Genomic DNA, 26,815 nt, shown 5'->3' with positions numbered 1-26,815 from the left:
ACACAAAATGTTAGTCGCCATACCAAACATTGAATTCGTCAAGGGAATTCCTACGGCTTTGGAGCAGGATTCCTATTTTGACGTGAACAAACGAAATTTGATCGTGTTTGATGATCAGATGATTGACGCCAGTAAAGACAAGCGAATTGTGAACCTCTTTACTCGTGGTTCTCATCATCGCAATCTGAGCGTGATTTATATCGTGCAGAATCTATTTCATCAGGGGAAAGGTAGCCGCAGCATAAGCCTAAACAGCCATTATCTGGTGTTATTCAAGAACCCACGAGACAAATTGCAAATCTTGACTCTTGCCAAGCAAATGTATCCCCGGCAAACTGATTTCTTTTTAAATCAGTACGAGGAGGCTATAAAAAGACCTTTTGGTTATCTGCTGATTGATCTGAAAACTACTACCCAAGATAATTGTCGACTGTGAACAAACGTCCTGCCCAGTGAAGAAGGTTTTAACAAAGCAGGGTTTCAAGAAAATATTCCTCAAGAGCTTTTAAAATATCTAAAAGCAGCAAAATCTTTCGCCTGTCCCCCTTCTTCCAACTATGCAAGAAATACAGGGCAACATGGATGACTTGCTTTCTCGAAACGATCTTCGGGACGATGAAAAAGCTAAGAGATACTTTCAGTAGCAAAACAGATACCTGGCTTTTAAAGAACAATTAAATACAAGAACACGACAGGAAGAAATAATCAGCACTGTTCCAGACTTAACATCAAGCACACAAGATTCTTCGACAGCAACGGCAGCATTCTCCACTCCCATTAACCCCTTCAACGTAACACCTAAATTAACACAAGCGGCTATCTTACAAAAACCTAAAAACGAAAGCTCCACCCCACCACTAACCTTAAATCCTGGTTTCCTGACCCCTCCTCCCACAGTAGAAACCCCATCACAAGGCCCGAAGCGCAAAAGGCGTCGGATTCAATTTGTAAATTATTTGGATGATCATAATGCTCATGGCAAACAGAGGAAACGAACTCGGCATAAGACCTTACAAGTACTCCATGGGCGAAGAAGATGATTAATTTCCATCTCTTTCAAATCGCTGTGTATTCGACTTTTTTTTGCCACTGGTTTTCAATAAAGTTTTTAAAACTGTATCTCGTGTCTTGTCCATTTATTTGTCGCGTGTTTTAATTGATCCTTGTTAAGTTATTAATTGTTTGTGTTTTTACAATAATACGTCAAGGTGCTCCCTTGGGTCTAGCTGTAGAGATGAACTAATTTATATTCAAGATTGGGCTTGTTAACCCGCATAATTAACTGACTAACGGCGACCATAAGCTCCTCAAGCGCTGAGACTTCAATAGTTAGTCCTTTCCTCGAGATGGAACGGAGAAAACGCTTTCGTAATGGTGAGTCAAAATTGAAATAGAGAGTTTTCAGCTCCACTTTGTGTATGTGTGTGTTTGTGTGTTTTGTTTATATATCCGATTTTTAGCGCTAAACAAGAAGACATGTGTTGCTAGGCGATCCGAACCTCTTATTCCTATTTTTATAAATAGACTTTCCACTCATTAGGAACAAGAATGGGGTTTATTTAAGAACCAAAAGAGTTAGGGTTTACTTTAGAACCACCTGTTGTTTTCTGTAGAATTTTCATACCCTGTGCAATACTTTCTACAGAGTCAAGTAAACAAAGATTGATATTTTTGCTTGATAGGCAGTTTTTCGCTTCGCTGAGCTTCGACCTCGTTTTCATGTTTTGCCTGAAAAATTAAAACGATTTCGCATTCGCTTAACCTCCTTTTCCCTTCTTTTGAAGTAAAGATTTTTTAGTTAACCTCCGTGTCTTAGTTTTGTTTATAACCGATTTTTAGTGAAAAAAATTTAATGATTAAAGACTTTTCATTTAGTATAATCTGCAAAGATAACATGTTGAAAATTTGAACACATAACAGTTTCTACAATATCCAATAAGAAAACTATCGCAAATAGCTGATTATATAAAAAATCACTTTTCTTTTTAAAGATTATGATCTCAACATTTTTTGATGACGTCAACTCTAGGAAATTCTGATGTCACTTGTTCCTTGCCAGCTACAAATAAATTGTGACATCATCCTATCTTAATGGAATGCATGACGTCATCGGCATTAATTTAAACTATGACATCATCCTATGTTAATGAGATGCATGATGTCATAGGCCTTAATTTAAAGTATGACATCATCCTATCTTAATGAGATGCATGACGTCATCGGCGTTAATTTATGCCGCACAAAAAGTTAATTTAATCCGCAAAAAAACGGCGTAACCGGTGCCTTATCCACTACTTAGCTCAGGTAATCCAAAAAATGCCAGTCTGCCTGGTCAGTTTTTTTACCATCTTGTTGGTTGACAGTATTTTTTTTCCATTTTCAAACTCTTGTGTCAAAAGCCCGTCCTCTCCTCTCTTTTTTGCCACTCTTTTGTGTCATTGAGGTAGTCCCGAAATCGAAATCATGGTCATTGCATGTTTTAGTTTACAACAGAGCCGTCAATTTATTTTTATCGCCAAGTGGCATTTCCGCAGTAAAAATTCCACTATTTCATGACCAAGGAGCCTGAAGAATATGGTTACATTTTGCGTTTTAGTATACTGAAATCAAATCCGTTCAAACAAAATCAAACTTTAAAGTTTAAACCTTTAAGTTTTGAATTTTCAGTGGCCGTAGAAAAGAGCAAGAAAACTGGTGACCTCATTTACTGAAGTCACTTTAAAGGTCTTAGTATATCAAGTTACTTCACTATCTGAAAGGGCCACTTTCACTGCTTGATTTGATCGCAGAAAAAAATCTCATGCTTAACAAAGTGGCTGAAAAATATCTGTGTATCATTAAAAGTTTCACTGGAATATTCTGGTCCTGAGCCAGACTAGCCTCTCCCTCAAGTGGTGTTGCGATAATATAATAGAGGGGGTAAATAGTAACAGAAACAAAAAAGTAGCGTTGCATATTACACTCTATTAATGTCAACAAGAGGTGGGGTTAGATCTTGATACTAACCTAAGTTGAGATCAATACACCTGGGTTTTTTTTTGCAGGTACATGTTTGACAACGAAATATCCTTCTTTGAACCAGGATCATTTCCACACGCACGTCTATCACAACTGTGCGTAGGTCTTCTTTTTGTTGTCTTGCCTCTTGTATTAGAAAATACAAGAGGCGATAAATGGGGTAACTTGTTTACTACTGGGTAACTTGAAGATTAAATCGCGAAATGTACACAGCATTTTTTTAAATAAAAGATAAGAAATGGGATTTTTTGAAGCATGCCTAAGAGGGTTCTGCACACGAACGGAGAGTGGTCTACCTGAGCTTATAGCACACAGTTTATCACTGACTTTCATTATTGTTTAATATATTTCGCTGTAAAGCGCCGCAAATGATCTTGCTTCTCAAACTCAGCAATGACGTTGATCCATCAGAATAGAGAGTACTTTTGATTGCTAGGCCGTACTTATTTAAACAAAGCTGCATGGCACTACTTTAGTAGCTAAGGGAAAGAAACTCCATCTACACAACAGGCACTTTTGTTCCTCATTACTTTTTATTGAACATTCACTTGCTTACGTACTTACGTACATACTCGTTAATTGCGTGCTTGGTCACGAAACAGAGAATACCCGCTTTCCAAGACATTCACAAATTAGAAAAGTAACGAACGCATACAGTATTTGTAGACTAAAAACCTACGTGCTTTGAACTAGTTTAAACAATCAACAAAAACATCCATGAAGAGTAATTGACCTGATACGTTCTGCGGTCCATGATCCGCTAAACTCGCGTAAGGTAAAGCAGATACGATAGTCTTTTTTGCCTGAAAACGGCTGAGGTCTAACTTCGTGAAAGACATTTGTGTCTCTTCTGTTTTTTATCTGGCCATGTAAGCATCTTTCTGTTTCGCCGATGTACACTTTACTACAATGGAAAGAAATCTTATAAACAACTCCATCTTACGTTTGGGGGTCAATGATAGTCAATAGCATCCTATAGGTCGTACTACATGTCAATAGCTGCAATCTCAGTGCTGAGTCGGATTTTAAGACTACTCTTTTTTTCCTTACTGATAGAGGAAATGTCATAGATATCAGGGCTCTTAAGTATTGTTCTGAAACAACAACGTATCCTTCTAAAATGATACTTACAAATTCTTGTCATCTTACGGATGTTTTATGTAACCTTGCGAAGGAGATCATTGGCTTCTTTCATACTGCTCATAATACATCCTATTTACACCCCAAATTTCGCATAAGTATTGACTTCAGTTTCTCTAGGTAAGACTCTGATACCCAGGAGAGACTAAGAACTATTCTTATGCCATTTTTTTTTTTCAATTGTTTCAATTAGCAATTTTTCCTGTTAACTTCTATTTCCTATAAATTACAGGCTTTTATACAAAAACACTGGTCTGTCATCAGCAACAATCGATGCAAAAGAACAACAAAGACCTAATATAACAATATACATGTGAGTATATGACTCCCAACGTATCCGCTTTTGTTTGAGAACGGAGGTTTTTCTCTCCAGTTTGGCCCACAATCCACACGTAACCGGTGAAAATGGTCACCGAAAACGCACCTTAACAAAAACGCTCTCCAGAGTAGAGTTTTTTAAAATGCCAGCTTCTAGTTTACGTGTGGACAGACGAAAAGGGAAGTTTTCAAATACGATGATGTCAAGCATCATATACTTTTAGCGTGACACATGCCCCGTAAGGAATGCTATCGTATTTCTCCATCGTTTTAATGTTTTCGTGTGGATGGGTGAAAACGATTTGAATACGCTGCGTGCGGCGAAAAAAAAATTCTTTTTCAAAATTATACGGATACGTGTGGAGGGGCCTTAAACGTAAGTGCGCTGAAGGTCTGAGGTGGGTAGGGACAACAGTGAACACCATCACAAACGAAGGGCAAATTAAATAACACTTGGTCTTTGAATAATAATTGCTGGCTGTACAGAGTAGGGAATTCAATTGTTCATTGATCCACTAGCTATATGTTAAGATATGATCCTACTAAACTGACATTTGATCAGATGACAACCTTGGCTTAAAAAGCTTTTCTCTTGTAACTGTTACTTCTTGCTAGATATCCCGATAATGTACCGTCAATTGCAGTGCGAGGTATCATTTATGCCGATGTACTGGAAAAAAATGGATTTCGGTGCCAAGATAAAAGCCCTTGGGTTTGCGATCTTTGCCCCGTTGGAACTTATTCACGAGGCGATGGTGTATCTACGGGATGCCATCAATGTCCAGCAGGTACAATTATCACTTACAACTCATAAGTTGCCTTCATATTCCTTGCAAAGTCCAAGTTGAGAAAACCTACGTTTACTCTCTTATATTCACGGGGCTATATTTCACGTGGATGTTGGCCAATTTTGTGCTTATGGTAAAAAGACATCGTCAAATAACAAGAGACTATAAAGGGGACACAGAGGCCATCCCCCATATACACCCTATTCCATAGGTAATTCGTCTCGAGTTATTTTTAACACCACAGATCTCGAGGGGGATTAAACAACAGCCAATCACATAGCGCGAACGTGTTCCGCGTGGATGACCCACGCTGAGAGCCACGCGTCCTTCACGAAATGACGCAGAACAAAATGGGGGAAGACGCGGAGAGCGATTTTGCTATTCCTTTTGTCGACGAAAACGACTACAGCGAGATTTCTGCGAAAGCTGTGTCAGCGAAACCGAAATTAAAAAAGAATCGCCCTTCCTCTCTTGTATAGAGCTAACAGTAGAGCAGGGAAATCCTTAACACACTGAATATTCTCTCAGGATCATTTATAATGTACAGTTTGAAGAGAGCAATTTCCTGGTTTGATGTTTATTTTTTTCAGTCTTTATAGCGATTATTCCTACCCACCTACTTTGTCAACTGTAGGCGAACCCTCCTAAAGCTGAATTTCAAGGGACCATATTCAAGCTCAGAAAGAGAAATAAAATTTCGTCGTTGCTTATTTACGTCCTCCATAAAACGCGAAATTAGGCATTTTCACGTCGTAGTCGTGCAAAAACGGGAAAGAAATGAACAAAAAAGTGTGTTGCACGTGCGAAGTTGTTTTTTTGCTAATTAAACCTATTGTTTTTTTGATGTTCTAGTTGTCGTCCGTGTGGTTGGATCTTAAACTCCCTAAATTGTACAAACGACCGTTTCAATAGACCGGCGAAATTTCTCATTTTATTAAAGCACTGAGGTTACGACAACTTCGAGTTAAACTGATTTCACGGGTTGTCAAAGAGTCCAGCGATTCCTTTTTCCCAGGTGAGCGCCGACTCATTTCGCTTCAATATTCAGGAATGCTCTCGATCTTTTTACGCTTTCATTGCCTCTCGCCCGACATGTTTTACACGGCGTTTGGTCATGCGAAACCTCCACGAAACATCCACGCCTCGCGCGAGGTTACTTTATCCCGATTCTAAAAATAACTCGAGACGAATTACCTATGGAATAGGGTGTATATGGGGGATGGCCTCTCTGTCCCCTTTATAGTCTCTTGTCAAATAACAAATGATTAATAAATAATGATACCTGAGTCCAATATGGTCATCGTGTAATAAAGAATTGCTAGAAAGAGTCTTACGGATGCCGAAGAGAGCTGCTCGCATTATATTGGACGCTGAAAGAACAACACGCACATTAACTATGTTTAATGAACTTAACTGAATGCCATTTTTTATCGAGGCATATATAAGTAGATGTTCTATAGCCTTTAAGAGAATAGAGGGTACAACTCCAGATTATATTAATACTATGTTGAAGACAAATTCTGAGATTCGTAACTGATCCACTCGTTTTGCGAATTTGAATTTTCATTGTCCTGTTTTTAAGAAAAACACAGAAGGAGGCCGGACCTTTAGCGTACGAACTATTAGAAATTGGAACGAACTGTCCATGGACGTAAAGAAGGTGAAAAATGTGAATTTTTTTAAAAAGAAATTGTATACGAATTTGATCGCTAAGCAAAAAGAGACAAGTAATTTTGAATATCTTTTTAAAAGTTTTAAATTGTTTTGAATGTCTTATAAGTATTAAGTCTGTAAAATAACTTGTTTTAGATAGTAAATAGTTTTTAAATAGTTAAAATTTCTGAATAAGACTCTAGATAGTTAATTTTCTAAATACTAATTTTACTTGTTTTTAAATTGCGCCTTTTAATGTTAATTTTTATCTTTTTATAATGATAGTGTAAAATTATTTTAATATTAATTTTGTTTTTATGTTTTATAGAGGGCCACAAGTTTATCAGTTTTTTAATAACTGTCACGTTTTTACCCTCTTTAAATAAAGGCGTTACCTTACCTTACCTTACCATTAACTTTCTTGCCTGTATTGTGTAAAAGTAGCTGGATGGTATTCGATTATGCGAAACATCACTGAATTGAGAATCCAAATTCAAAGATTTCTGAAAGGATGAAACTAAGGGGCTGTTTATACGATACCGGAATGACTTTCATTCCGGAATGAGTTTCGTACCAGAGTGAAGTTCGCACTGCATTCACATGATAAAATCGAACGGCTTCGTTCCAGATCAGATACTTATGCGCCACTCGCCCCAGACAACACGATTTGCAGTTTTCAATCCAGAACAAAGTTCATTTTCAGTTTACATGATACCAGAATAAAATTTCGTACCAGAAGGAGAATTTCATTCGGAATGAAAACCACCATGACTTGTACGGGAACGAAATTTCGTTTCGGTACCATGGAAACAGTATACAGAGAAAAATGTGGAGAGAGCATGAACTTGTTCCAAGATAAAAGTCATTCCGATATCACGTGGGTAGCCCTAAGGCCCCGTTCAAATTTAGGCCGAACCAAATTAACCAAAGTACGTAAAAGGCCAATAGTGCATGACTAATGAGCAAGAGTGATTTTTATTCATTTGTCCTAAAACATTTTAGGTGGCTTTTACCAAGATTCCGTTGCAGCGGTTGGTTTGACATTGGATGGAAATGGCTGTAGGCGTTGCCCTGCTGGGACGTTTGTCCACCCAAAAAATGCACCAGGAAAGGCATCATGGGAATGTAAAGCATGTCCAGAAGGTTAACACGTCATATAAGTGTATCGGTATTGTCAGGAGGGAGAAATGGGGTGTCAGTTTTCCATCGGTTTAAGATTTTTGTCTACACATTTGCGTCTTTTCTTTGCTTTATTTTGTTTAAAGGTAGATTCAATCCTCTATCACCAGGCTTTTTAGAATAGAAGATATTTCTGTTGTAGGTAGCCAAAACATAACATAAACAACACAAAACATGAAGGGAGCAGCCAGAAAGAGTTACATTGTAAGTCCAACGATTAATTGGCAAATAACAACAGACCAATTTCCAAAGTAGGTTGAGTTTGATCGTCCGCGTGAACGTAGTCCTGAATAAGACTGTTGTTGTTGACAGTGACTGACATTTCGACATCCTCTGCGGTAGTCATCTTCAAAGTCAAAGTGAGTTGTATCACGTCAGTTGATGGTATTATACTCTGGTTATTGATCTGATTGGTCAATTACGTCGAGGTGTTATTGGTTGTCTGTCAGTTAAGCCGTGATTTTATTGGCTATGAAGACTCGTAATCAGTAATTGGTGCGTTTCGATCCGTCTATTGTTAGTCAAATTGTAAGTTCTCCAGTCTTTCTCTCGTAGTTAGTTTTGCTTGATCTCGTCAATAAGTCGTTTGTACGGCGCTGGTAACTGTTGGCTACGATTCAGTGGCGTTTGTTCTAAGTGAGTAAACCAGCTTTCTAAAGTTAGACGTTGATAGTAGTCTGTAGAATACGTTATACATGTCGCAGAGTCCCAGTCAATTTAATGTTTCGTCTGTAAATGGTGCTCAGCAATGTGATTGTTGACGTCAATATTTTTCCCCGTCGATCGTTTGTGTTAAGTCAGTCGCGTGCTTAGGTTTCTGCCGGTTTCACCAATGTAAGAAGCCTGGCAGTCGCAGCATTTGATCTTGTATACTGCTCCCTGTCTGTCCTCCGGTTTGTATTTGTCCTTGCCTTACTTGTTTTATCAAAAGTTTATGAAAGGGTCGTACACATATCAATTCACTTCTTATTTGCAATTAAATCCGTGATAGAGTAACAAAGACTCAAAGCGGCAACAAAAAATGGAACTCGACGGAAAGATGTGTCAGAAACAACTGACACTATTCTTAGACCAATAAGCCAAAAGATGTTGACTTTGGCGGTGTTCTTAGACATGAGCAAGGCCTTCGACAGCGTCAGCCACGAAACCCTTATCTCGAAATTGGAAGATGAAGGCGCCTCAATCTCAAGCCTCGAACTCAGTTATCCAGTGGCTTAGTAGGTACCTTAAGGATAGACGATAAGTGATAAGAATCCATTTAACATTGTCAGAGCCCTTACCCAGTAACTGGGGCGTTCTGCAGGGAAGTATACTTGGACCAACTTTATCTAGCATTTACAAATCATCTTCCATCAGCACCACAGAATGCAGCGTCCAGAGCTATGTAGACGAGACTAAGCTAGTTATAACCTTCAAAATGAAAGCTACAGTAAACGCCTTTATAGACTTAGGAGATGACTTGCACAGAATAGGCCAATGGTGTTCAAACAACCTTTTATTGTTGAACCCAAGCAAAACTAAACTTATGGTTTTATACTATGGTGTTTGGTAGCAGGCCAAAGCATTCCAGATTGGTCACTCCCAGCCTCACTTTCATGGGAAGAGAACTCGTACCGGAAAACACCGCTAAAGACCTTGGGGTGATCCTGGACTCTAACCTAACCTATGACGAACACGTTATCAAAACTGTCTCCTCCTGTATGCCTTGTCTCAGTCAAATAAGTCGCACAACGCATTTATTTGACAAACGCACCCTAATAACTATTATGCTGTAGTCTTTAGTAAACTTTTTTATTGTTCCAACGTATGGGCGAATACGTCATAAGTAATTGAAGTAAAATACAACGTACTGCTCGAATTGCGACCAATACCAGCAAATATGATCACATCACACCAGTTTTAAAAGAACTTAAATGGCTACCCGTAGTAACTCAGTTAAAGTTTAGAAACGTTATCGTGTCCTGTAAATGCCTGAAATTCCGCCTGTCGAAGTACCTTTCCTCCCAGTTCATTAAGCGAGGAGAAATAAGCAGGTGTGCCACGAGAAGTTCACCGATACTGAACATTCCACTTTTCATGACTGCTAATGGTCAGAGGACCTTCTATTTAACAATTATTCCTCGAGCCCGAATGGGCTCTGAGTCAATAGCCCATGAGCCCGAAGGCCGGAGGGCGAGAAGAATAATTGTTTTAGTAAAATCCAACTAGTTGGTCGAAAATATCGAGTTAAAACAACTTTAGCTAGCAAAACGCGATTCAGCGCCATTGTTTTGGTTTTCCAGGCCGGCGCTTTTTGTCGCTACTAGTGGGCTATAACATAGCCTAGTAGTAGCTCAGCCAGTCAGAACGCAGCGCTGATAATAGCCCACTAGTTGGATTTTACTAATACCTTTTATTGTTGTATGCAATTAAATTTAATTCTTGTGTTTGAAAAGCCTCTATGAGGAAAGTCAATAAAGCATTTAATTATGCAGCTACAACCGATGGATGTTTAAAATCCCACTGAATACCGCCAGAACCTCGGGTGTAAACGCCTCCATTTCCTACGGACAAAGGGTTTCAAGAAGGCTCACAAAATTTTTCAGACAACAAGCCGTTGGCACCTACCACAATCCATTTAGCTACATCAGACAATATTTGGTCCATCCAAAGATCCGCCACCCAGGGAAAAGAATTGTAAGATGATTTATGAAATTCAGTTCAAGGGCTGTGATAATTTCTACTTTAAGAAGACAGCTAGACATTTTGGAGTGAGATTTGTGGAACACGTTGCGGTAACAAGGGCGTCAACAGCGGCAATAGGGGATGGACTCAAGTGTTCAGGCTACACCTTGGATATCACCACCTCCTTGATCGTTGTGAGAGAATCGAAGACGAAATGTTTAAAAGAAGAGTCAAGAGGCCATCAACATATTTTTTAGGGCTCCAATATTACACAGAGATGCTGGGCTACAAGCCCCTCGTGATCTACCGGGATGTTTTGTTACGTGATTGACAGTATAAATCAAGTGACAAACTTTCCACCTCCATCACTTGATAAAGATTCCGCGCTGAAATCAAAAGCTTGTGTACAATACGTTTGTTTATCTAGCAATTGAATCTTCGTTCACTCTAAAGACTCTCTCATGGTTTGAGTTTTTTTTAATTAGGGCTCAGCCGTCTCCGCTTTTTCAGAAGTGCATTCACCATGTACCAACTTTGCTCTCCCTTTTGAATTAATGAATCATTTGGAAATTTATAATTTAAACAAAGTTGAACGGGTAGAGTAATCTTGTCAACAGGTCATTGCAGATGGGCGTTTCCGGCCTGGCTGATAACGTTAGCATCATTTTTTTTACACTATTTATTAGGAATGCATTTTGCTCTTTTCTAGGCACGAATACGACAATGTTTGCTGGATTTAGAGCATGTTGGTGTTTAAAAGGCCACTACCGTCTTGACCGTTTTGGACCCTGCACAGCTTGTTCTGGTAAAGGGGTCGAGTGCTCCGATGACAAGCTCGATTTATCCCGTGGGTTTTACTGGAATTGGGGCGATCATGACGGAAACCACAGTAAATCTACTTACAAGCTTTTCATAAACTTGGCTATTAGAAATGATAAATACAACGAACGAACAACGAGGTTCAATGGTAAGCTACCAAAAGCTTATAAATGCATACGAGAAAATTCCTGTCTCGGAGGAATTGACTCACAATGCGCTGAGAGTTACACTGGACCACTTTGTGCTAACTGTCGACGAGGATACTACAAGAGAGCGATATCCTGTCACAAGTGTCCAACACAAAAGCTCATGGCGATCCAGTTTGGAGTGCTGGCCTTTAGTATTCTCATTATTGTCCTTGTAATTATTAAAAGTAACAACCTGTCAACTTCAGGAAGGCGCACGATCGCCGACATATTCCTTGCTCATGTCAAGATTATTATTGGATTTTACCAAGTTCTAGCTGGTATTCTGCAAGCTTTTTCTTATGTCAGATGGCCCTCCCAGGTATTTGTCCTTGAGAGTTACATCAGATTTGTCCAACTTAACTTTTTGGAGATTGTTTCCCCGGCCTGTGTATACGAAAATTTCAAAATGAATGCCTATAGCCATTTCATTTTTACTGTGGCGGCAAACGTGTGCATAGTTATCTTTCCGCAGTTCTGCTACCTTTTAAGGTTGGCCTGGATGAAGGTGAAACGACATCAAAGCGATGAAAAAGAAAACATGGAATCCAACAAGCCTCATCTGAAAGTCACGTTGTTTCTTCTGTTTGTTGCCTATCCAGCCACTTGTGTCAACATATTTAAGATTCTTCCTATTTCTTGCCATGAACTCTGCCCATTTGAAGGATCCAGCACATGCCCGTCTTTCTTGAGAGCTGACTACACTACTGAGTGCGGAACCAACGAGCACAAAAAGTACACGTGGGCAGCATATGCATCGTTATCATATGTGGTTACATTTCCCATCTTTCTTACATACTTGGTCTGGAAAAACCATCACCAGGCTCAAAATAGAATTAAAAAACTCTCAATAACAGAAACCAGGTCCAACATGAATCAAATGGCGTTTGCAGTTTTGTTTTTACACGAGAACTACTCGCCAAGCTGCTGGTATTGGGAAAGTATCGAAATGGTGCGAAAAGTTATTCTGTCAGCTGGCGTGGTTTTTGTAGGATCTGAAAGTCGTACGCAAGTTGGTATTGCTGCAATGATTTCCGGTGTTTTCGCAATGCTTCATGGCAGATTTCGACCCATTTCTGACAGGTTTGAAGATTGTCTACAAATGACGTCCCTTCTAGTGACGTCATTCAATCTTTCGATTGGAGTGTTACTGAAAATACCTTCAGATGATGTGGCTGGAAACGTGGGTGCAAACAATGACAACGAGGACCTTGGTATTTTGCTGTTGGTTACGAATGCGTTTGTTATAAGCATTGTGTTTGGTAAGGTTGGACAGTAAGTCATAAGAATTAGGGACTTAAAGATCCAACGACGCGGACGGCAACGAGAACGTCAAAAAAAAAGGTTTTATAAGCAAAACAACAACTTTGCACGTGCATCACACTTGTTTGTACATTTCTCTTCCCGTTTTTGCACGACTACGACGTGAAAATGCCTAATTTCGCGTTTTATGGAGAACGTAAACAAGCAACGACGAAATTTAATTTCTCTTTCTGAACCTGGATATGGTCCCTAGGAATTCAACTCCCGGAAGGTTCGCCTACATTTGACAAAGTAGGTGGGTAGGAAAAATTGCGAGAAAAAAGACTGGAAGAGGGCAAATTCACTTTTTAAGCAACGTTGTCGTTGCCGTCGCGTCGTTGGATCTTAAAGTCCCAAGTTAGAGTCTTTAAAATAGAGAAACGCGGTCCTCTTCGCCACGGTCGAAGAGGGCCTGGGTCGAACATACGGTGTTCGCGGTCGTTCACGGCGGGAAAATTAAGTTAAGAATTTTCTTTTACGACGCGAGCTGTTTTCGTTTATAAGTCATGCAAGCGGCTTTATCACCGATGCAGAATTCTTATTTCTTCATCAAGAAAACTCTTCTGATAATTTAGATTTTCCTTACGACAACTATCCGAGGTTCAGTTTGCAAGACCAAAGTCAAAGTGATTGCAAAGCTAATTTTCGGCTAAAGAAGCACCATGTTGGTCGATTAGTCGATGAGCTCCAAATTCCAGCTATTCTCAAATGTGATCAAGGCACAATTGGCGAAGGTTTTGAAGGCCTTTGTATCCTTCTAAAGCGCTTTGCATTCTCAAGTCGGATCTCTGACATGATTCCAGTTTTTGGAAGACTAGTACCTGAACTTTGCATGATAAATAATACTGTAATTGACTGGGTTTATGACCATCACAGACATCGCATCATGGATTGGAATCTAAATGTCTTAAATCCCATCCAGCTAAAACATTACGCGGTAGTAGTTTTTAACAAAGGAGCAGCATTGAGGAATTGCTTTGGATTCGTTAGTCCTATATCTCGACCAGTCCAAAACCAGAGAGTAGTTTACAAAAGGTGCAAGCGAGTTCATGGCTTAAAATTTCAATCTGTTGTGATTCCAAATGGCTTAATTGCACACCTTTATGGGTCCATAGCTATAATTTGTTCAATAGCAGCATCCAACTCGGTGTGCCGAGGTGTCATTCCACTCTCCCTCAACTCCTGTGCCTTTTGTCTCTTAAATCGCTAAATGAGGATAGCAATGTGATCCCGGACTGATCTCTTTTCCACAATAAAGCAAGGATCTTTAACACTATTGAGATTTTCTGCGATCTTCTGCCACAGCGCACTGCGCTGAACAGACTTTTTTGGCACTGTTGGGGTTGACGAAAATTATCTCCTTACACAACACAAGGTCTTGCAGAGGTGTCCAATTCATATTCTGAAAAGGAAATAAAGTGGGTTAGGGATTCCGGGAGAAATATATTTTTACATTTTTCTGTTGCTCGTGAAGCCGGGGAGTGCTCATCCCAAAATCACTCAAAATCTCGGAAGATAGGCTAATTATCCAGTTGTGTGCCAGGCCAAAGTATACCGAAATAAATATAACAAAATCATTTCAACTTTTGTACCCCCCAAAAGCACGTTTAGGTGTCCACTCATGAAATTTAATGTTTTTCAACACTCGAAGAGAAATTTCGTGTCTCTGTGCGGTCACGTAATATCCTCTATTTATTCCTCGAGTAAATTAAAGACTAAACTCGAAGTGATATCAAGATATCACGAAGTAGTCCGGTCTCATTTCGTGAAATAGCCGATACAAGCCGAAAAGTCACGAACTTGCGCGCCCAATCCTGTCCCGAAACTAGTGCATCATTTCATAACTATTTTTCACATCCCGAATTGCCTCGGGTTGCGGTAGCGCAATCGGCTAATCCCTCAACTTAGAGTCTCCTCTGATCTGACGGTTCACACAGGTGAGTCGGTTCAAACCTCAGGAAAGGCAAAATAATAATTCTTTCCTTGTCGAAAAAGTTGAAGAATAAATCAAAGAAATCGAAGTGATCTCAAGATTTCTCGAACTAATTCGGCTTTCACTTCGTCAAATAGCAGAATAAAACCGAAAACCTACAGACTTCGCGTGCCCAATCTTGTCCCAAAATTGTCAACTTGGGTACACTTCTGAGCGTCGCAAATCCTTTACTTCGCGCTCCGCCGAAGTAAAAAAGCAATAAAGGCCCTCAAAGTACTCACGTTTCACCAGCAACGCCGAACACCTTTGTATCACGTCTGTGAAAAACAACAACGCGCCAACTCGGGCCAAGGCTGACATTTTTGTCATGCCCAGTGAACTTCCACTGGTTATTCTTACTTCCGGTCGTGCTTGACGATGTCCGCGTTCCTCTATCTTAAACTCCCTAATTGTACACCAACGCCGCCAATATCCGGCATCATCTTGTTCAAACGTCAAGAATCAGGTGTATTGCCCAGTGGTGGCGGTAGCGTCGCATAATGACATTAAACGTCTCCTAAACTGTGTGATATGAAAAGTTTTGTCCATCAGGTCTTCCGGGTATCATTCATATTATTTCTATGGTAAAAACGTATTTTGAACGGCTTTTATATAAAAATCGTTACTGTTTGTTTGATTTAGTGTTTGAAGCGCCAGTCACCCTCACTTAAAAGGCATTCAATGAGAAATATTAACAAAGTAAAACTATGAAGAAACAAAACCGGGAAATCCCCTACTAGGTCGCGGTATCGGATTGTTTATATCAACAAGTTTGTAAAAAAATAAGGAAATGACTGTCTTTTGAGTTCGGCCCAAAGCGGACGCCGTCGTGTTAAGGGGTAGATGGTATGGCAAGGTTTTATGCCAAGTGAAATTTTCACGCCACTCTAATTGACCAAAAATCAATGCTGAAATTAATGAACCAATGTATTTAGAGCGGTTTTCACTTGACTGTCGAAAGGGATTGGTTTTGGTTTTGGTTTTGGTTTTACTACGCCCTTTGGTTGGCTAGTGTATTTACTTTGGTTTTGGTTTTACGACAGTCAAGTGAAAACCGCTCTATAAACCACCTTGTCTTGTTTTGCTCTTCGTATGTAGTCTCTCCTACACATAACCTTGACGACGCAATGAACGACTGCGCATGCGGCTGTTTTCCTTACCCAACAGAAGGACCGGCTCATGAGAAGGGGAAGAGTGTATTCGCCTTTTCCAGAGCCCCCCTCCTAACTAGCCTAGCTGTGATCACATTGGAGGGGTTGTCATACATATATCAAAAATGAAGAGTTAAGGTGACTCGCAAGAAAAAATTCTGGGTTTTCCTGTTCCGATTGCCCTTATTGTAAGATCATGTGGCATTCTCAGGATATCAGAGTTACACACTTTTGAGTACAAAGTCTGGAAAACGATTTCCAAACGCCTGCATGAAACTTACCAAAAGAAAACCTCAAAAAAAGTTTATCAATTGAATAGTCTACCCAACGTTAATATACACTAAAGATAATTCTTCCAGCAATTGTCTTTGTTTTAAATGGTAAAATTACCCAAGACTGTGTCAAGTCTTTTTGACCTAAAACTTATTTGAACAATTTTCTTATTTTTCTTACTCTCATTTTTTGCAGTTCGCTATCTTATCGTTTTCATACAGTTTATAATGGATTTCCGCCGAAATCCCTGTTTCAATTTTGGCTGTAGGAACACCACACAGGAAACTCAAGCTGCTGATAACGATATTAGTTTGCAAACAGTGTCAAGTGAAGGGCGGGTCGACAATCCTGGAATTATTGCGGTGGAGAATGAGTTCTGCCAGGCTGACGTCACCGTGAATAACAAAGTGAATTAAGGTCATATTTTAAATTGAACAATACAAGTAGTATAGTAGGTACTGACGCAATCCGCTTTTGTTTCTTTATTTCGTATCGATGTTGGGCCAGTGAATGGCAGTTAAACAAGAAAGAATATAAGTTGTGGAAGAAGAGGAGGGAAACCTATAGAACTGAGAAGAAGGAGGGGAGAAAACAGCGAAAATGAGGACAAGGAGACAGACATTTTATTGGTGTACAGATGTTAGTGATGGTAGAGGGAAACAACAGAAATGTGAATGGCGATGGGGGAAAACAAATGATTGCGGAGAAAGAGGAGATGAAAGGGGAACGTGGATTGGGAAACGGGCACGGGAACGGGAAAATGAATAGAGGGATTGAAACAAGAGAATTGCTACTGAAGGCACTGATAGGGCTTGAGCTTAAGCACATTTTGTTCCCAATTTAAATTTCTTGTCCACGTGCTCGTTACTTGTTCCCTGTCACCCGCTCCTCGTTTCAGTAAAATCTCTTGAGATAGGAAAAAAGAGCTAGCTAAAAGAGCTAGCTTAATTTCCTGTTGCTCTCATTAATGTACACAATTTACGCAATCATGAAGAAAATAGACAACGTATTGTTGTATGCCTATTATAGTCGTTCATGAATCTTTTTGACAGGGTTTTCAAGGAAAGACGGACTGCCTGAAGCAGTTAGTTGTTCATTAAAAGCAAAGTACAAAGCTGCTGATATAACACAGATTCGACCTCGGCATGTAAAAAGGGCCCTAGTTTCTTTTTGCTCTTGACCCTCTTGATAGAAAGGTATTAAAGTTTGTAGAATGGTAAAGAAAACAGCCGTCTCGATGTACAACAATATATTGAAAACGAAACATTCTACAATAAAATAAACGCGATAGAATTAGAAAGAAAAAAAAAGTTAACATACTTGTCTGGAGTTAACTTCTTACAAGAACTCCGTAAAGTGAGAAATAGTCATAAATAACTTGCAAATCGCTCGTAGCGTTCAAATCAAACATGGCCGAACTAAATAAGAAAAGTCCCCGGTCAGCGGGTTTAAGAGAGTCTCTGGGGCAAGTAGTCTCCATATAGACTCCCTAATATGTTATCTCTTATACCTTGTATACCACTATATATCTTATGTTTACCCTGGTAATACTGTATACCCTGTATACCCCCATATATCCTGTGTACCCATGTATCCTGTTTACCCATGTTTACCCTAGTAATACTGTATACCCTGTATACCCCTATACATCCTGTGTACCCATGTTTACCCTAGTAATACTGTATACCTTGTATACCCTGGTATATCCTGTTTACTCATGTTTACCATAGAAATACTGTATACCTTGTATACCCCTATATATCCTGTGTACCCATGTTTACCCTAGTAATACTGTATACCTTGTATACCCTGGTATATCCTGTTTACCCATGTTTAGCATAGAAGTACTGTATACCTTGTATACCCCTATATATCCTGTGTACCCATGTTTACCCAAGTAATACTGTGTACCTTGTATACCCTTGTGTATCCTGTTTACCCATGTTTGACCTAGTAATACTGTATACCTTGTATACCCCTATATATCCTGTGTACCCATGTTTACCCTAGTAATACTGTATACCTTGTATACCCTGGTATATCCTGTTTACCCATGTTTAGCATAGAAGTACTGTATACCTTGTATACCCCTATATATCCTGTGTACCCATGTTTACCCAAGTAATACTGTGTACCTTGTATACCCTTGTGTATCCTGTTTACCCATGTTTGACCTAGTAATACTGTATACCTTGTATACCCCTATATATCTTGTGTACCCATGTTTACCCTAGTAATAGTGTATACCCTTGTATACCCTTATATATCTTGTGTACCCATGTTTACCCTAGTAATACTGTATACCCTGTATACCCCTATATATCTTGTGTAGCCATGTTTACCCTAGTAATACTGTATACCCTGTATACCCCTATATATCTTGTGTACCCATGTTTACTCTAGTAATACTGTATACCTTGCATACCCCTATATATCTTGTGTACCCATGCTTACCCTAGTAATACTGTATACCCTGTATACCACTATATATCTTGTGTACCCATGTTTACTCTAGTAATACTGTATACCTTGTCTTCCCCTATATATCTTGTGCACCCATGTTTACCCTAGTAATACTGTATACCCTGTATACCCCTATATATCTTGTGCATCCATATGTACCCTAGTAATACTGTATACCTTGCATATCCCTATATATCTTGTGTACCCATGCTTACCCTAGTAATACTGTATACCCTGTATACCCTTATACATCTCGTGTACCCATGTTTACCCAAGTAATACTGTATACCTTGTATACCCCTATACATCTTGTGTACCCATGTTTACCCTAGTAATACTGTATACCCTGTATATCCTTATATATCTTGTGTACCCATGCTTACCCTAGTAATACTGTATACCCTGTATACCCCTGTATATCTTGTGTACCCATGTTTACCCTAGTAATACTGTATACCCTGTATACCCCCATATATCTTGTGTACCCATGTTTACCCTAGTAATACTGTATACCCTGTATACCCTTATATATCTTGTGTACCCATGATTACCCTAGTAATACTGTATTCTTGTATACCACTATATATCTTGTGTACCCATGTTTACTCTAGTAATACTGTATACCCTGTATACCCCTATATATCTTGTGTACCCATGCTTACCCTGGTAATACTGTATACCCTGTATACCACTATATATCTTGTGTACCCATGTTTACCCTAGTAATACTGTATACCTTGTATACCACTATATATCTTGTGTACCCATGTTTACCCTAGTAATACTGTATACCTTGTTTACCCTTATATATCTTGTGTACCCATGTTTACCCTAGTAATACTGTATACCCTGTATACCACTATATATCTTGTGTACCCATGTTTACCCTAGTAATACTGTATACCTTGTATACCACTATATATCTAGTGTACTCATGTTTACTCTAGTAATACTGTAAACCTTGTATACCCTTATATATCTTGTGTACCCATGCTTACCCTAGTAATACTGTATACCTTGTATAACCCTTATATATCTTGTGTACCCATGCTTACCCTAGTAATACTGATACCCTGTATACCCCTATATATCTTGTGTACCCATGTTTACCCTAGTAATACTGTATACCCTGTATACCCCTATATATCTTGTGTACCCATGTTTACCCTAGTAATACTGTATACCCTGTATACCACTATATATCTTGTGTACCCATGTTTACCCTAGTAATACTTTATACCCTGTATACCCCTATATATCTTGTGTAGCCATGTTTACCCTAGTAATACTGTATACCCTGTATACCACTATATATCTTGTGTACTCATGTTTACTCTAGTAATACTGTAAACCTTGTATACCCTTATATATTTTGTGTACCCATGCTTACCCTAGTAATACTATATACCCTGCATACCACTATATATCTTGTGTACCCATGCTTACCCTAGTAATACTGTATACCTTGTATACCCTTATATATCTTGTGTACCCATGCTTACCCTTGTAATACTGATACCCTGTATACCCCTATATATCTTGTGTACCCATGTTTACCCTAGTAATACTGTATACCTTGTATACCCCTACATATCTTGTGTACCCATGCTTACCGTAGTATACGTTGTAAAGAAAAGAAGGAATAAATCTCATAGAGTAAACGACGTGTAGGTGCCGAGATAGAAAAGCAGATCGGATCAAAACCGCTAGCTTTGCGCTTTCCTCGTATATAGTAAGGTTTTAGTCTGTAACAGACAATATATTGCGCAGGCAGCCCATTCCCGCAAGTCTACATGAGATTTAAGAAAACGGAACCGAAGACGATCATTTTCTAATATTTGTTGAGAAAAATGTCCAGAGGGTTTTGAATATAAATTTTATCGAAGAATCAGTTATTATTAGATGAAATCGGCTTCTCCTATCTAAAGGATAACAATAATTCGTAAAAATTTTATAAGAGGAGAATTAAAGGCAAAAATCAGTATACAGACATCAGTCTCGTCTTATGATCACTGAGTCATTATTTTATAGTCAAACCAGATCATGCGTTTCCCCCACGACAGTGAGACTACTCGAACCGCGACATTTGGAAGGATTTTGTCCAATCAAATCTACTTCCAAAAAGAATGAAAGAATCTCAAGGTTTTATAGATTTAACTGACCTGACCTCTCGGGAAACAACCCTCAAAATTCTGAATTTTATTGGTCTTTTTGTTAAGAAAAAAAAAATCAGAAATCGTTGATCGAGTAGTCACACCGTGTTGAATCTGTTGGTGGTTTTAGATTTCAGATTTATCTGTACATTCTTTCATGCATAATGTACGGTGGCCCATAAGGGACATAAAAACCCAGCTATTTATTTTGGGAAATTTGAATGGTAAAACTTATCATTTCAGGTTTGGGGTTTTATTTTCATACCTATAATTTTTTCCTTTGTTAAAGCCCAATTTTTTTTTTATTTTAAAACATTTTTTTAAAACTCAGCCCGTTTTTTAAAAACGCACGGTTTTTTTAACTCAGATTTTTTTCAAAACTCAGGGTTTTTTTTAAAAAAAGTCAGATGTTTTCAAAACTCAGTTTTTTAAAAAAACTCAGATGTTTTCAAAACTCAGGGGTTTTTTGAATTTGGCCACAATAGTGGCCGTTTATTTCCTTTAAGCATATCAAGCTAGGAAAATTGGGATATTCAAAAGATTATCCCAGCAAAAATGAGGGCACACCCGCCATCCGGGAGATGAAAGTGGAGCAAAAGGGGAGGGAACTGAAGGGATGGAAAAACGTTTCCAACTTTCTTGTTGTAGTGAGGAGAGAGGCTTTGTGTCTCGCTTTCATGTCTTACAAACATACATATAATGTTCAGGATGGCAGGAACGCCCCCTCACTGGCAGCTGGAGAAATGACACATTAATCAGTCACATTAAGAATAAAACCATTTATTTCTTTCAGAAATAAATTTCATTTCTGTTTCATTTTATGCCCGTCACGTGGAACGAGCATAATGATTCGGTACTTTCCTGTGACATCAGGAAATTCTGACCGTAATTCTTTGATTGAATGTTACTTCAATACTTCAAACCTGGAGTACTAAGAAATCCTACGCTTCCTTCTTCTCGTACACGGAATAAAACTCAGTATTTGTCAGTTGAAAAGGGTACTTTTATGCCGAGAGCGGCTCGTTATACCAGCTATATAGACAATAAACTGAAATATTTATAATTGCGTTCGTGCACGCGGCCAGAATTCACTGAATGAAGGAAACACATATTTGTAATAATTATTTGCCACTCAAGTGGCGTTTATTACAAACCAATTACAAGTGCTAAAGTGTCACGTTAACCGAGAATCATCGCTTAGTGCAACATGACAGTTATTTGATTCAGTGAATTAAGTACCAAGAGCAGAGGAGGAGCTAAGGGGATGGAAGAGGGTCGGAGAAAGAAATATGTTCACTATTGAAAAGCTAAACAGCTCACGATCGGCGATGGCAGAAAAAGGGGGCGAGCGATAGCGAAGCTAACGAATTTATAGCCCGCTCTGTGTGTGGTGCCTAGCCAGCTATCGTTATCTTGACTATCCACCTCTGCAGCTTGCACTGAAAGATAATGCCCCGCCTCATCATAAAACCCATTATCGCGGCAAGTCAATAATGGGTCATTTTTCAAAAGGGTTATGTAGGAGAAGAAATCATAGCTAGTCTAGGATTTCTGAGTAGCCTTAGTTTTTAGTTCTACTAGCTTTTCTGGACACAGGTCACGGCCCAAAGGGAATGGGCACGAACGGGACTCTTAGGTCCCATGCAAGGTGCCATCCCTATCCAATCGTCCCACAACCCGTCAAGAGAGGTTGGCCACACCACTAGGGTCAATACGTCCCCTACTCTTTTCGAACAGTGGCGTGTGTTCTTTTACGTTCCACATGAACTGATCAGTGAAAATGTTGTGAGACCGGACCTGCGGTTTTTTGTCCTTATCCGAGAAGACTAGAAAGTCTAATCATTTGCAGATGTCATTACAAAGGCAGCACTTTCTTCTCATTTATTTAAAGATCCTGAGTGTTGGTCCGGCCGGGGTTTGAACCCGCGACCTTCCGCTTGGCGGACCGGCGCTCTCCCAACTGAGCTTACCAGGCGGCGGTTAATCAATCAAGATTGAAGTAACACAATTCCCTGATGTCACAGGAATGTACGGAGGCATTATGCTCGTTCCACGTGAAAGGCACAAAATGAAACATAAAACAGATAAAACCATTGATCATCAACGCCATTTTGTTCATTTTCTTTGAACCAGCAATCGTGGTCAACAGGTATATGACATGCGCATTGTTTAAACCGGATTTTGAAAACAAAACTCATTTTTTTAAAAAAACCTGAGTTCTGAAAAAAAAACGCTGAGTTTTGAAAACATCTGAGTACTTTTTAAAAAAATCTGAGTTTAAAAAAAACCTGAGTTTTGAAAAAATCTGAGTTTTTTAAAAAAATTAATGTCAAAAGGAATTAAAACTTGGTCTTTAACAAAGGAAAATATTGTAGGTATGAAAATAAAACCGCAAACCTAAAATAATAAGTTTTACTATTCAAATGTCCCAAATATAAGTAGCTGGGTTTTTATGTCCCTTATGGGCCACCGTACTTATGGGCCACCGTAACAAACACCAATGTTATTTTTTTTCACCATAATGTCCAAAGGTGTTCTTGAAATTAGCTGTGTGCGAGGCCCCATTGATTACTTGACGAAGACAACAGCCTATTTTTGAACGTTTTTATCGATTTAATTCTTTTAAAAGTGTTATGAAGTTGACATTTGTAAGAGAAAGAATAACTTTGTAGTCTGAATTTGAATATTAAAGTTGAGTAACTTTAAGCCCTAGAAACACTTTTAGTTAAAAGGGGCGACATATTATAGACGGTCAAGGAACGTGTTAACATGACCACTGCCTTACAAAGTATATTGCACACAGTATTTTAACTATCATGAATGGAAAAAAGCCTGACTCACTTTCAGGTGTCCGGAACATTCACTAAAAGACATACACCAGGATACATGTTAAGTTCATTTTTTAAATTAACTATTTATTTCTTTTGGAAAGGCATTTGACAGTCAAATCCGGCGCTATGGTACTTGTATTTGACCACTACATTAGCGTCAGTAATGGGACGGAAATTCGAACAGCCCTGTCTCAAATAGTTCAATGCCCGGGGGTCGCCCGGAGGCGAAAATGTTGAAGTTTCGAATTCATCGGCGAGTTACTGTGCTATTAAATTTACTGTTAAAGTTTATTAAAGGATTCACGGTAGGTCAAGTTCTTACATGTATCGTTAAGGCTTATTAAACTTACGGTAGGGGAATTATATATATATATCGATTTAGCCAGGGCTAAAAGCGAAGCTTTGGTTAATAATACTTATAAACAAAAAAAATTAAATCGTGTTATGCTAAACAGGGACGACAATGAAAATGGCTTCAAGACTAACATATCTAATTAGCAAAAAAACAAATTGCACGTGCAGCACCCTTTTTCTTCTAATTAGCAAAAAACAAATTTGCACGTGCAGCACGTTTTTTTGTCTTTCCCTTGCCGTTGTTTTGCTTGACTACAACTCTGTTTTGTACGACTGAAACGTCAAACTGTCTAGTCACACATTATTTTTATGGAGGAATTGTCGACTTTGTCGTGTGTGCTTACCCAATATTTTGTTTCCTGTGTCCATGTTCGCTTTTATTTTTCACTTACCGCTCATTTTCACCTGCTGGCCACTAGTATTTCTCATTTTCTCACCGCCGCTTTGAATTTCCATGTTTTTCTTCCTATGAAATTCATCTCCTTTATTTTCAATAACCCGCTCTAGCTCTTTCTCTATTATGAGTTATCCACGTTTGTGTAAACATAAAAAATGACGCCGAAAAAGACACGACTTTGCTGTTGTTTTTTCTTTCGAAAAGTCTGGGCGATCATGTGATTTCCTTCCAAATAAAACCTTGAGTTGCATTTGGGTTGCCGTAACTGTTGATTGAGTTATTTTACATTGGTATGGCTATGGTGCGGGCGGACGGTCGGTGTACGGTCACGTGATTACCAAATGTTCTTGGGTGGGTAGATTACCACATTTCCTTAGCTATGGGGCTCCACCCACGCTACGCTATTAGATTTAGCGTTAAAGTTAATTACATTTAGGGTATTACAATTAACAGTGATACAATTTCTTGAGAAGTATAATTGAACAGATAATTAATCAGAAGCAAGATTCAGAATCATGATTGAATAAAGTTCATTTATTTATTATTTTATTTTATTTGCCACACAATAATTACAAAAAATAAAGGAAAAGAGAGAAAAAAAGAAGTGGCGAGGAGACCTAACAGAAACTATAGGAGCTTATGAGAGGTTAGGCCTCCTCGAACTACGGGTTAGGGCTGTTTAACATCAATTAAAGAAAAGATGGCGAAAAGTCGAAGATGGAAAGATCTATGAACTGTTTTCATATTTACTCAATAATTTAATCTTCAGGGATTGAGAGTTGATAACCTCGTTGTTAAGTGAATTAAAAAACTTAGGCCCTTGAAAAAAGGGCGAGAACTTCTTAGTGTTTGTACGACAATACGGTACTTTAATTCAATGATGTTATAAAGGGGGAAAATTATTGCAAATATGAACGTATATCTAGCACTTAACGTGTTCTAAAGCATATTTTTTGCGTTAAAAGTAAATTTGAATTCAATGACATAAATTAATTGCAATAAATTATTTATATTCATCGATTTTAAAGCCAATCTACGCCCCATTTACTCAGTAGTTTACAGACACGATTACAGCAACCGAACTATGAAGGGCGCTTCTTGCTTGGTTATTCTGTTGATGTTTGCTCTTCTGGAAGCTTGGAGACTTAAATGTTTGGCAGTTGCTAATCAAGGTAAAACCTCTTTTCCATTTTTCTTTTCCGAGGGTGAGAACAACTTCCCCGAGGACAATCTTCTGCATTGTTTATGATAAATGAAATTACAAGAAATGAAAAGCTTCAGTTCTCATGCTCCCTTCTCTTACAGTGAAATTTCTCTTATGTCACAGAAACAAATTTTAGTGCATGAATTTATCACGATTAATGTCTGAGGATTTCATGTAACATCGCTCTACTCATGACTCTCAATATAAAAATCATTTCTAAGTAACTCTCCAGACGGGGCTGCGAAAGGCTAATTTTCTTGGACCAAAGTTTCTCAATGGAGTCCACATTTAGCCTTATTACAAGAGTTCATTTTGAATAAAACGGAAGTTGAAACAAGACTGCTTATGAATCGTGGTCACTCCTAATAGTATGTACTTCCTCAAATTAGGACTGGTCGTTTTAAACGCTGTTTTACTAATAGGTGTCTTTTCAGTTTTATCTAATTGTCAATTGTAATTCGGAACGTTTGTTTTTGGAATTTATTAAAGTTATTATTGTTATGATGATGTTGGAAACCCAAATGGCTTCCCTGAAAATTAATACGTGGCTTTGAGCAAATACAATAACGACAAAAGTCTTATTTATCATGTTCAGCAATAAATCATCATCAAATAATTTACAATATTTACCAATCACAAAAGGAAAGCCTCAGTTATATTACTAACAAATATTTGCAAGATAATCCACAAACACCAATGTTATTTTTTTCGCCATGTTGTCCAAATGAGTACTTGAAACTAGCTTTGTGCGAGGTCCCATTGATTCTTGACGAAAACGACAGCCTATTTTTGAACTTTTTTTATAGATTTAACTCTTTAGAGTAGTGCTATGAAGTTGGCATTTGTAAGAGAAAGAATAACGTTATAGTTTGAATTTCAATATTAAAGTTCGGTAACTTCAAACCTCAGAAACACTTGTAGTTAAAAGGGGCGACATGTTATAAACGGTCA

At 38.6% G+C, this 26,815-nt stretch overlaps 1 protein-coding gene and 1 long non-coding RNA gene across 2 annotated transcripts in view; both read left to right on the top strand.

Moving 5' to 3' along the window:
• Positions 1–17,118, top strand: part of LOC140926710 (cysteine repeat modular protein A-like) — a 20,003-nt gene extending 2,885 nt beyond the window's left edge. The window contains exons 2-7 of the mRNA XM_073376418.1: positions 3,045–3,113; positions 4,391–4,471; positions 5,092–5,264; positions 7,920–8,060; positions 11,470–13,026; positions 16,658–17,118. Coding sequence (XP_073232519.1) covers positions 3,045–3,113; positions 4,391–4,471; positions 5,092–5,264; positions 7,920–8,060; positions 11,470–13,026; positions 16,658–16,878 — 2,242 coding nt within the window. The 3' untranslated portion in view covers positions 16,879–17,118. The remainder of the gene's footprint in view (positions 1–3,044; positions 3,114–4,390; positions 4,472–5,091; positions 5,265–7,919; positions 8,061–11,469; positions 13,027–16,657) is intronic.
• Positions 1–26,815, top strand: part of LOC140927951 (uncharacterized) — a 75,971-nt gene that overhangs the window by 22,536 nt on the left and 26,620 nt on the right. The gene's annotated exons all lie outside the window — the stretch shown is intronic.

This window comes from Porites lutea, chromosome 2 (assembly GCF_958299795.1).
Source record: "Porites lutea chromosome 2, jaPorLute2.1, whole genome shotgun sequence".
Taxonomy (NCBI): domain Eukaryota; kingdom Metazoa; phylum Cnidaria; class Anthozoa; order Scleractinia; family Poritidae; genus Porites; species Porites lutea.
Note: the sequence above shows the minus strand (reverse complement) of the source record. Positions and strands in the feature narration are given on the sequence as shown.